The sequence below is a fragment of the Leptidea sinapis genome, chromosome 44 (assembly GCF_905404315.1).
Source record: "Leptidea sinapis chromosome 44, ilLepSina1.1, whole genome shotgun sequence".
NCBI lineage: Eukaryota > Metazoa > Arthropoda > Insecta > Lepidoptera > Pieridae > Leptidea > Leptidea sinapis.
In genome coordinates, this window is record NC_066308.1 from 5385312 (window position 1) to 5398188 (window position 12877).

The 12877-nt window shown below is 31.5% G+C and overlaps 1 protein-coding gene across 1 annotated transcript in view; it reads left to right on the forward strand.

Moving 5' to 3' along the window:
- LOC126977261 (4-hydroxybutyrate coenzyme A transferase) overlaps positions 1–1848 on the forward strand; it is a 33497-nt gene extending 31649 nt beyond the window's left edge. The window contains exon 10 of the mRNA XM_050826005.1: positions 275–1848. Coding sequence (XP_050681962.1) covers positions 275–459 — 185 coding nt within the window. The 3' untranslated portion in view covers positions 460–1848. The remainder of the gene's footprint in view (positions 1–274) is intronic.
- Positions 1849–12877: the final 11029 nt, after the last annotated feature.

Genomic DNA, 12877 nt, shown 5'->3' on the forward strand with positions numbered 1-12877 from the left:
GTAAATTACTACTAAAATAAATAATTATTTCATTAATACTTAGTTTATTTGTATATAATCAGTTATGGATGATATTAGGTTACTACTAGGACTGGTGTTCTAATGTTAGCAGTAAGCTAACTGTTTCAGAATCTTTTAGAGGATTCATATTCTGGGTGTAGATAAAGTCTTGTATGCAACTGTTGATAATTAGGTATTAAAACGCTCATGTGATACTATTATCACTAAAAAATAAATCCACATTCGTGTTTTAATACCCCTTATTACACAACAGGCGCCGGGGTGGTGACCACTCGCGCCCACGTCAACTACGTGGTGACGGAGTACGGCATCGCATCTCTCTTCGGCAAGACGCTGCGCCAGCGAGCCTACGAGCTGATCGGTATAGCTCATCCAGACCACCGTGAGTCGCTGGAGAAGGCGGCCTTCGAGCGGCTCAACTGCATGCCGGCGCCCTAGTACCGCCGATGGCAACACTGCTCCATTATTACTGTCGTGATGTCAATAATATTATACACTACTTGAGTAGCTTCATATGACCGTTAAACTGCCTTAAAGACCAGCAACGAAATAACCGTCTTCGATTTAGAAGAATCCTGCAATTTCTCCGGTGTTGCAAGAGGATAACAGCGGCGGTGGTGTCTTTCCATTACTTTACCGACTAGACTCGTAATAGAATATTAGAATGTCGAGGTATAGAATATCTTAAACAATGCTACGACTTATCTAAGACATGTTTCTTGTTTGATACCGAAAGCAAATGTTACACAAGTCAATCCATCCACTGTTTTGTTGGATAGCAGCTCCATGTGGCCAGTTTTCTATCCGCGTAGCCTACATGTGATTCGATCTTTAAATGCTCTAAGGTTGGAATATCTGAGTTTAAGTGAATTAACAACAGTCTCTGGGTATTCGGAACCACAACAGCAAAGTACCATTTTAATATGGTTTCGTCGTTAGTAGTGTAGATGTTCTCGGGAGTAATTTCTCGTAATTCTGTAGCTAGATTCACAATGAAATTAGTTATAGTCTATTCAGTCACCTGCGCTTGCACTCTTTTATTTTGTTGTTTGCTGAGAAAGTTTTCTTATTTGCAAAGAACACCTCAGACACTCTTTACCAGGGACATATTATGTCTTAATTATTTTCACGTTTAATCTGTGGGTAGTTTGATAATCCATAATAATAATTTTCAAATCAATATATATGTTTTGCCTTTTCCCTTGTTCTATAAGCTAGTTGGACCGCCCGGCGTACAAGGATTATTTCCAGTTTATTGTCTATCGAGTGTCACAGAGCACATTCAACGGAATGTCATACTTTGTGTTTGCTTCACTCTGCGTTAACTGCTTTGCAATAATCACCATCTTAAGTTTCTTTAATTATTTCTTTAAGACGAATTATATTTTTAATTATTTAATGTTTTTTTTTTATTTTGTATGAATCATGTATTTTGTTCATATTTCTAAAAAACAATTCAAAGGATTATCTGTTTAATAGGTACTATTCAAAGATTTAGTAATGTTTAAGATTTCTTTTTGTAGGTTTTTTTTTCTGAGAAAGATTTTCTCTATATCTGTTTGCCTAAGGAAAAAAGACTATTTATTTTCTATCAATTATTTTTATATTTTATTTATTATTATAAAAAATACTACGTTTATTGGATTTTAAATTCCAGATGCATTTCCTTTTATGTATTTTTAAGTATTATTTCTAACTATAAGTAAATTTATTTGACACAAATATAATCAAAATGTTACTATACTAAAGGCCTTAATGTGTTACCATGTTAGTTTTATATAATGTTACTACCAATAATTACGTTAAATAAACAGCTTTATAAAATAACATGTGTTTTCCTTAGTACCTACCAACATGACATCTGGTCAGCTCCATACATTTTAAGTTTTATGCCCAGAGACTATCGAAAGATGTCGCCCCATGTACCTTTTGGTGGTATGTAGGTCTTGATCCGTAGTGAATGGATTAACGAGATTCCCGCTGTCCCTATCTACTAGCTATCTAGCTAGTAGATAGGGACAGCGGGATATCTAATAACTATATATATCTAGCGAAACCACAGCCAAGGGAACGGGCTTGGGAGAATCAGTGGGGAAAGAAGACCCTGTTGAGCTTGAAATATTAAAATTAAAAGTTAAATTTTTTTTTGTACTTCTGCGATAATTCTGTAAATAAAAAAAGGTGCGTCGAATAGTGTACATATGTATGATGTGAAACCTTAATTCAATAAGTATCTGCAGGAAATGTATAAATCCATTGAAATGGGCAAGTATTAATTATTATGACTGAATCAAGTAGACATTATTTTTATACCCATTTTCAGTTTCAAATTCTATTCAAACAATGGAAAAAACTATATTGTAAAGCAGTCAGGGATAATAAAAGTAATATTCTATCAGAAACCACATTACATTTAAGATTTTACAATTACTTACAACATTAAACTTTCTCTTCTCACCCACTCTCCTCTCCTCTCCTCACCCCTACACTACTCGCCTCACACTTCACACCGCTACACTAGCGCCACCTCTCTGACACCCGCTTCTCACTTCCCTTTACCCGTTAAAATATTTTATGTACTGTATTGTACCGAGCTTCAACACACCATCAGCGATCATGAGAACTACAACTAAACAATATTTTCTTTTATTCAAAGAAACGCTTCAACAATGGTGATTAAATATTTCTTAGATAATTTATACGTCTAGATAGAATCTCTACTAGTTAACGGCCGTTTTCAATAACCTATCTATCCTTAGTTTAACTTACTAGACGTAGAAAAATCTCGGTTTAAAGAACTTTAATTTCTCATTAAGACTGTCGTCACTTACATGAGAACATAAAATCAGTGAGTGAGAGGCGATTTTGCTCATTGCTGCTTTCCGGTTTTTTAAGGCGGTGGTCCAAGTTACAAGATATAGTTTATTGTTATTATGATAAGATGTTTTTATTCATTGCTTTGTAAATGATATAGCAGCCTTTTTTTGAAGATGTTGAGCGAAGTCGCTTCTCTTACAGTTTTCGGAAGCTTATTGTATAGCTGTGCTCCTGCAAATGTTATATTATTTTTACCATAGTTGGTTCTAATACTAGGTAATTCAAGGTGTCTGGCGTGACGTAAACCATATTTGTTGGTATTGTGTTTTGTTGTGAATGTTGTATTGGAGTGAATGAGTCTATGAGTTATCTTATATGTAAGTATGCATGTGTAGTAGTTGTAAAGTTGAATAATGTTCAATAGTTTCGTTTCTTTGTAAATAGTTTCTGTAGGAGTTAAGTAGTATTATGTAAAATTTTTATTATTCGGTTTTGTAGCGTTTGGATTGGTTTTATATTAGTCTTACCTGCATTACCCCATATTTCAATGAGGTAGAGTAAGTGTGGCTTAACTAGGGCATTATATATCAATAGTCGAGCTTGTTTTGGGATACACAGAACTATTTTGTGTAGAGAGCCTACTAGAGATGAAAGTTTGTTTTTTATATTTATTAGGTGTGATTTCCATGTTAAGTGTTTATTGAGTGTCAATCCAAGGTATTTTTCTTCAAAAGTCTTTTGCAATATTATTTATACTTGTATTTGAACGAATTATCACCGATATGTGTTTTGCATAAACCACTTTAGCACGAAACTAACACTCACGAGGTTTAATACTTAACTAAATTTAGCTTTGGTTTTGTGATAATAAATAAAGTGAATTCATGAAGGTAGTTCTAAATTGGATAAACAGTAATTATGGAAAAAGAATACATCACTTTACGCAAACGGAAACAGAATCAGAGTATGGATGACCTTTACTTAGAAACATCACCTAGCACTAGTGAAGACATTAAAAGCTTACCGGACCTGTCTACAATATATTGCGAATTAGATGATTTCAAAGAAAAAATTCTCACGTTGCAATGTTTATTAGACAAGGCAAATAGAGAAATAGAAGAATTAATTTTAGAAAACAATTTCTTAAAGAAGACAATTAGTGAACTGGAAAGAAAATTAACTACTTTGAATATATACACCGACCAAAATAGCACTAATAAGAAATTCAAAAAGTTCTCATCAGTTAGAACTTTAAAAGCTAAACGTAGGATTGATTTTGATATTGTAAATCCCTATGATAATCATCTCAAGCCTAAAAAAAGTGTGTCGACATCCATGCAACATGAGGAAAATAAACCCAAAAAGAAAAAACGTTTATTTATCTTTGGAGGTAAACAATGTGTGGGTATGGCTTTTCGACTCTCCACGTTTAATTTGACTTCAAAATATGAAATCTCAGCAGAAACAAAACCTTCAGCCAGTACAGAAAATATAATCGAATCGTGTTTCAAAATAAAAACTTGCCAAACGGACCAATTCATTCTTAGTTTAGGCGAACACGATAGAAATCCGTTCGTATTTATGTCTGAGACTGCTGCCCTCCTACGCTACCTAAAAGGTACTGATATTATAATATTGAATATTGTGAAAAATCCTCATCTTAACGAAATTCTTATTAATAACTATTTAAAACAAATATGTCAACAATATCCAAATTGTAAATATTTGAATTCAAATGTAAATTATACTGGATACTATAATGCTAAAAATAATTATATTAATAAAGTTTGCAACAACATCAACAACGAATTAGAAAGTCAGCATTATAAACAGGAATTTTTGGTATGCAAGGATTGGTTAAATAAACTAGAATACAAAAATAGAAGCGTGAGAAACCAAAAAGAAATGTCTACACAAGATGATAAAACGATATTGTCATTTAAAAACTATTGTAATAAAGCGACTCAAACAATTAATCTAGAAAATAATACACAAGCTAATTTTTTTCAACCATAAACCATGTAAGGAAATGTATCTCTTGCACCAAAACATTGCTGGTGTTTTAAATAAGCTAGAATGGATTGAGCTAGCGTTGTCTGAAATAGAAGTAGATATAAGTATCATTTGTCTTACTGAAACTTTTATAAAAAGGGGAGAAGAATCTAATCTCATACTGCAAAATTATGATGTCGTTTCGACGTTTTGTAGATTGAATGAAAGACGAGGAGGTAGTTGTATTTTATTGGAGAAATCTCTAGATTATAAGATTCTCGATCAGTGTACTGAATACTCAACCGAAAAAATATTTGAATGTTGTGCTGTTGAAGTAAGAGCGATAAATTGCTACATTGTTTGTATATACAGGACACCAAACTCAAATATTACTTTATTTTTTGAAAAATTAGAACTACTTCTCCATAAATTAACCATCAATAATAATAAAAAGATTATATTAGCCGGAGACTTTAACATTGATATATTAAAAGAAAATCAGATATCAAAATTATTTCAAAATCTATTAAGTAATTTCAATATTAATATAAATATAACGGAACCAACTCGACAACAAGCATGCCTAGATATAATAGCGACAAATATTCCTACAGCGGAAGGCAAAGTAATTAAACTTTTTCTATCGGATCATGAATCATGCCAACTAGTAAGTTTACCGAAAATAAAAATATAAATAAACCAAAAAATTGGTCTATAAAATATTAGGGATTATTGTCAAGAGAATATACATAAATTTAATATGTACTTACAATCTCTAAATTGGATCGATGTATTAAATGAGTCAAATGCCAATACAGCCTTCAAAAATTTTCATGATTTTTTCTGCCTGTTATACGATCTTTGCTTTCCCATATATAATAAGAAAATGTCCAATTATGTTGGAAATAATAAATGGATATCAAAAGGTATTAAGTTAGCTTGTATTAAGAAAAGACAGTTGAGATTTAATCACTACAAATCAAAGTCTCATGAAAGTAAGATAAAGTTAAAAAAATATAGCAAAATATTACGGTCTTGTATTGACTGCTCTAAGAGACACCTAAATAATCAATATATACAAAACTCAAAAAATAAAACTAAAGCTACATGGGATATAATAAAGAAAAAAGGTAGTCATAATAATATGATAGCTAAAAATTGTATTGACCTAATTCATTATAACGACGTTGATATAACAAATCCATCAGACATTGCAAAAACATTTAATAATTCCTTTATTGATTTGACTAAAAATTGTAATCATAATTGGAATAATCAATATAAATACAAAATAAATGCAATCAATAACAGTATATTTCTCTCTCCATGTTCCGAAAACGAAGTAATAAAGATAATAGATTCTCTTAAAAATACAAAGGCAACAGGTTATGATTCCATATCTACACATATACTCAAACACTGCAAGCACAATATCTCTCATATTTTGACTTACTTAATTAATATATCCTTTTCACAGGGTGTCTTTCCAGAAAGCTTAAAGTTATCTGTTATTAAGCCTTTACTCAAAAAGGGTACTAAAACCGATATCAATAATTATCGGCCAATTACTCTTATATCTATTTTCTCAAAGATAATGGAAAAAGCAATGTATGTAAGAATAATGCATTTTCTAAATAAACATAATATTATAAAAAAAGAACAAACTGGATTTCAAGCCAACAAATCAACTACTTTGGCTGCTTATTACTTAATAGAAGAAATAACTACATGTATTAACAAGAAAGTACCTGTAATATCAACCTTTTTTGATATGTCAAAAGCATTTGATTTTGTTGATCATCATATCTTAATATATAAATGTGAAAAATATGGTATAAGAGGCCCTGCTCTAAAATGGATTGAAAGTTATTTAGCCGATAGACAACAAATTGTAGAAATAAATAACATAAATGAGAAACTGGAGATGACTACATACAAGTCACCCTATTTAATTAGTAAATTTGGAGTTCCTCAAGGAAGTCTTATGGGACCCTTACTGTTTTTAATTTATTTGAATGATTTACCCGATGTGGTTGACTATAACTGTGTATTATTTGCAGATGACATATCCATAATTATTCCTGACGAGCATAAAGCGATAAATAATTATAATATGACTATTAATAAAAATTTAGAAACTATATTGACATGGTTTAATGACAATAATTTATTCGCTAATATGACAAAAACTAAATATATACAATTTTCTAATTATAAAACAATACATAAATCTCTAAATATAACACACAGTGACCTAACGATTAAAGAAACAAACACAATAAAATTTTTAGGCATTATATTAGATTGCAATTGTAACTGGAAAGCTCAATGTGATACAGTGGCAGGCAAAATAAATAAGTTCGTTTTCGCTTTAAGAAGGCTCAGACAAACTGTATCCTTTAATGCTGCACTTACTGCATACCACGGTTATATTGCGTCAGTTTTACGGTACGGGTTAATACTATGGGGAAACTCCACTAATATTTCAAATGTTTTTCTGGCACAAAAAAAATGTATAAGAGCTTTATGCAATGTCAGTCCTCTAGAATCGTGTAGACCATTATTCAAAAAGCACCGTCTGTTAACGCTTACTGGTCTATATATATTAGAAATTTGTATGTTCATTAAAAAACATGGTGAACTTTTTAAACCAGCAAAGGACTATTCCATATTAGGATTAAGAGATCCAACTCGCCTTCTGATGCCATACTGTAGAACAGCGCTTCATCAAAATAACGCAAATGTTATGTGTATTAGGGTATTTAACCACCTTCCAAAGAATATTAGAGAGATGCCTAAAACATTAATGCATAAAAAATTAAAATTATGGCTAAAAGATAAATGCTTTTATAGTTTAAAAGAATTCTTTAGCCAAAAATAATAGTATTCAAATGTAATTTTTGAGAGGTACCTACAAACTAATGTTTATTTTATATTATCTCATTGAATTAAAGCTATGTAATGTGTATTAAGAACGTATAAGTATAAATTAAATATGATATTCCAATATTGACAATCAAATATTTGTATGCCGATATATTGGCGAATTGTGCTGTACACCAATTAATTGTTAACAACTATGTTACCACGATTCATACAAATAAATCATTTCATTTCATTTCATTTCATTTCAATACTTCTCCGTTGATGGTAAGATTAGGAATGTTAGGTAGTTTTTTATTTTTAGCACTAAATATCATATATGATGTTTTGGAGGCATTGATAGTTAAAAGGTTACATTGAAACCACTTTTGCAGTATATTTAAATCATCTTGTGCATTTCCCATTAGTTCTTCTAAGTTTTTGCCGAAGTAAAATAGACATGTATTGTCTGCATAAAGGGTAAGATGACCCTGCAAACCTGCTTGATGTATGTTATTTACGTACACCAGGAATAATATAGGTGCTAGAAGGGATCCCTGAGGAACCCCGCATGTCAGCAGCTTGGATTTGCTTTGATGAGCTCCAATTTTTACAATCTGGTACCGACTTTTTAAGTATGACTCTAGGATTTTGTGTGCGGTTTCTATTATACCGATGTGTTGCAGTTTTTCTAGGAGCAGGGTGTGGCTGACGGTGTCAAAAGCCTTTTTGAGATCAATAAAGACTCCTATTGCCACTTCCCTCTGATCTATTTTGGTTTTTATTGTGGTTACTAGATCAATGGTGGCACCAACTGTATTTGATTTTGGCCGGAAACCGTACTGTTTATCATATATAAAGTTTATCTCAGTTAGGTATTTCTCTAATCTGTTATATATGATTTTTTCAAAATTTTTTGAGAATGTCGGTAGAACTGAAACTGGTCGGTAGTTCCCAGGGTTAGATTTATTGCCTGCTTTGTACAGTGGGGTAACTCTAGCAACTTTTAGACTGTCCGGAAAGATACCTTCAGCCAAAAGTTGATTTAGACATTTTGTTAATTTATTTATTATAAGATTTTTGATACATTTTATGGCTTTGGTACTTATACCATCCAGTCCTGTACTCGTGTTGGGATCTAAGTTGTCTATAATTTTGGAAACCTCATTTATAGTACACGGAGTAAATTGAGACAAATTATGATGTTTGGTGTTGTGGTTAACTATGGGTAGTGTGTATGTGTTACTATTATGAAACTGTTTGGGTATTTTGTTGGCCAAATTTGTCCCTATATTTGCAAAGAAATTGTTAAAAATTTCGCATACCTATTGGGTCCGTAGTAACAGTGCCGTTTTCAGAGGTTAGGTTTGGAGGAGCACAACTATTAACAGTTTTGTTATTAGAAAGGGTATTGATTAATTTCCACATTTTTTTCGGGTTTTTGTGAATTTTGAGAATTCTCCGTAGTAATATTTTTCTTTTGTCTTCCTTATTAATTGTGCTAGGTTGTCTCTTTTTGTTTTAAAATCTTTTTTTAGTTGACTATTGTTAGGGTGTTGTTTTAGTCTACACCATAATTGATTTCTTTCATTAATTCCTGCTAATATCTGTCTGTTGATCCATTCATTTTGTGGCTGATTAAGTGTTTTGTATTTGTATATTTTATTTTCGGAGATCATCTTTTTAATGTACTCATCAAATAGTGAGTAATCAGGAGTATTGACTTCTAAAATTGTCGATTCAACCGTTTTATATAATTTCGCAAAATCTATAGACTCGTATTGAACTATTTGTTTCTTTGGTGGTCGTATTCTTTTTAGTTCTGTATAGATATTCTTATGGTCTGATAAGGATGACTCAATGATAGCTGTATGAAAATTGTCTTTCTTTAGATTTGTAGAAATGTGGTCTATGATTGTTCTAGTGGTTTCTATCTCACGTGTACAGTATTTTGGATCAATTTTGTTAATCAGTTTATAGCCGGATTCCATAAGCATGGTACTGTAACGTCTAGTTGTACTGCCAGAGCTTAACAAGTCGATGTTTGTGTCTCCAAAGATGATAGTTCTCTTTTGTTTAAGAAGTTGTTCCTGATAGTTACAAAGAAAGTCATTAAAATTTGTGTGTCCAGGCTTATACACAACCCCAACTGTGAGTGCATATTTGTGGAGATATATGGATAGGTAGTTATTTCCACCGACATATAATGATGTAGTTATGAAGTTCCTTTTATGCTAACTTACACTTCAATATCCTATTGACACATAGCATTGGACTATATTGGACATAACTATGGATACATAAGATCTTGTCATGTATCCGTAAGTTAAACTAAGGGTAGGTAGGTTATTGAAAACGGCGCGTGACAAGCTATGTCTTACACTCGCGATTTGTATGACACTTTGTGTTAGTGTGCGTGAATTGCTCAAAATAGAGGTTAGTTCTAAAGTCTATTTTTTTCGACGTTTTCACAGCTGCCATAGTCTATCTAGATTCTAGATGAATAAATGATCTAAGAAATATTTATTCCTTTGCGCATTTTTAGTTTTTCTAGTCTTACACTCGCGATTTGTATGACACTTTGTGTTAGTGTGCGTGAATTGCTCAAAATAGAGGTTAGTTCTAAAGTCTATTTTTTTTCGACGTTTTCACAGCTGCCATAATCTATCTAGATTCTAGACGAATAAATGATCTAAGAAATATTTATTCCTTTGCGCATTTTTAGTTTTTCTAGTCGGTTTTTTTTTAATTTTTACTACTTATTTAGTTTTGGTCACGGACGAGTAAAAAAATAAGGACTCCGCGCCGTGATATTAACAAGTGAAGCACCTTTATGCTAGTGTGTGTGCAGTTACGGGGGATACCAGCTAACAAAAATTATGTCCCGTTAATAGTCATAGTATTATATAGCCACATTACTTTTAACTCCGATTTTTTAATTTCTGTTAGTTAGATTGTTTTCTAATATAAATATCGCAGGCATAGTATGAGAAAATAAATAAATTACAAAAAAAAAACAGTCACACCTTGAAAGTAAGGATAGGGGGTTTTATTCCTGTGCCCATGTCTTGTTTGTAGAATCTTTGTTTCAACTGATACAAACATGACGTACATATTTTACGTAACATTTCTAAATTCGTTTGTTTGTCACTGACGTGGTATCAAATAAGTAGATTTTTAGAGAATAACTATGTGCTTTATAGTGATTTGGTTGTTAAGTAAATACACAAGTGATGGAAATTTTGACAGAGTACTGGCTCCCCGACAATTCGGGTAGCTCTGCGTTGCATGCCATTTAATGTTTAGAACTAATAATGGGATGTTCCAGATCAAAGATGAAAACGATACTCGTATAGAAGTAGTGTTCCACACTACTTTAAAAAAATGTTGGTAAAGAGAGACCTGTTATCATAAATCATTGCATCTTGAAACACATAATGATTTATGTACTTAGAACACCATTAAATGGATTACCCTATTTTTCGGGTCCCCGTTTATTCCGGTCACACCGGATGTTACTATCACGCGTAGCGGAGGTTTTGTGTCCCAAAATCAAATCGAATTTGTATTATGAAAAGACCATAAAATAGTGTAATAAAAACTATTCTATCTGTGAAAGGTAATTCCTTGACATTTTTATTGTATCCTATCATTGATTTTACACAATTTCTGAATACACGGCAGCATTTTAAAATAATTTATTGCGACGTAAACTGATCTGTCACAGACGATTGTAGCTCTGTAGGTAGACGAATTTAGCAATAGTACACACCGCAGTGGTTTTATTGCTTTGAAACCTCAAAAGTTAAATTTGTATTTAATTAATAAACTAAAAAAAATAATTGGTAAAAAAATAATCATTGCTTGATAAGGCGCATTTTATGAATAATAAATAAACTGGATGTTGATATTGTAAAAGAAAGATAACTTATTTAAGGATATTTTAGCTTTTATATTTAGGAGTAATATCTATACCATACTATATTATGAAAATAATATACTTACTAGGGGTTATTTCTTTTAATTTGGCAGTGGAGAAAGAAAAAGCGACATGCTATTATTATGATTATTATTATGCTTCAGTATATACCGAAATTATTAATTACATTCACATACCTAATTATTTTCACACAGCAATACTTATTAAAAAATTGAATTTTTTCAATAAGTTTATTTTATTTTATTTATTTATTTTATTAGGAAAACAAACAGTATTACATGACATAAATAGGTGACAAAAAATATACATCTATTAACCATTTACAGTTTTCGCATATAAGAGACTATAAGCGTGTTACAAATAATTAAAAAAAATACAAAAAAAATATCAAAAAATAATATATAGATAAAAGTAAGATATTATAGTATTCAGGTATTTAGCAATCAAGAGAACACACACTCATCCAACGCCTCGTCAATGTACCTCTTAACGCGTTTGGTGACGTATTGAATATATCAAAATCTGGCAAGTGTACTGATATTTATTTATTCCTTGTGGACACCTTATAAAATATGTATGTTGCCTGTAATTAGTACTGCAATGAGGAACGTATATAGTACATTTTATCCTGGTGTAGTTATTGGGCGCTTTGATACCAATTTGTGATGTTAATTTAGAAGAGTCTATCTTAGAGTGAAGTAACTTAGAGTAAAAAACAGTATCAGCTATTTGACGTCTTATTTGTAATGGAAGTATGTGATGCCTTTTACATCTTATTATATAATCTGCATCATATGTATTACACTTATATTGTAAATATCTTAAAAAACTTGTTAGAATTTTTTCAAGTCTATTAATGTGAACTTCATATTGAGGGTTCCAAACCTGAGAACAATATTCAAGGGTGCTTCGAACATATTTACAGTATAGTATTTTAATGCGTTTTATGCTAGAAAATTGAGAACATATCCGTTTGATGAAACCAAAAGATTTCTTGGCCTTTTTAACTATAGTATCGATGTGTTTTTCATATGTAAGTTTACTGTCATGTGTAACAACCGAGGTCTCTAATTTCATTAACAGAATTAAGAACAACGCCCTTTATTTTATATTTGTATTCTATTATATTATACTTACGAGAAAAAGTAATGGAATGACATTTTAACGCGTTTAGGTCTAGTTTATTAAGAAGACAGTATGCCTCAAATCTTTCTAGATCTGCTTGAAGAAGCTGAGAATCTGAAT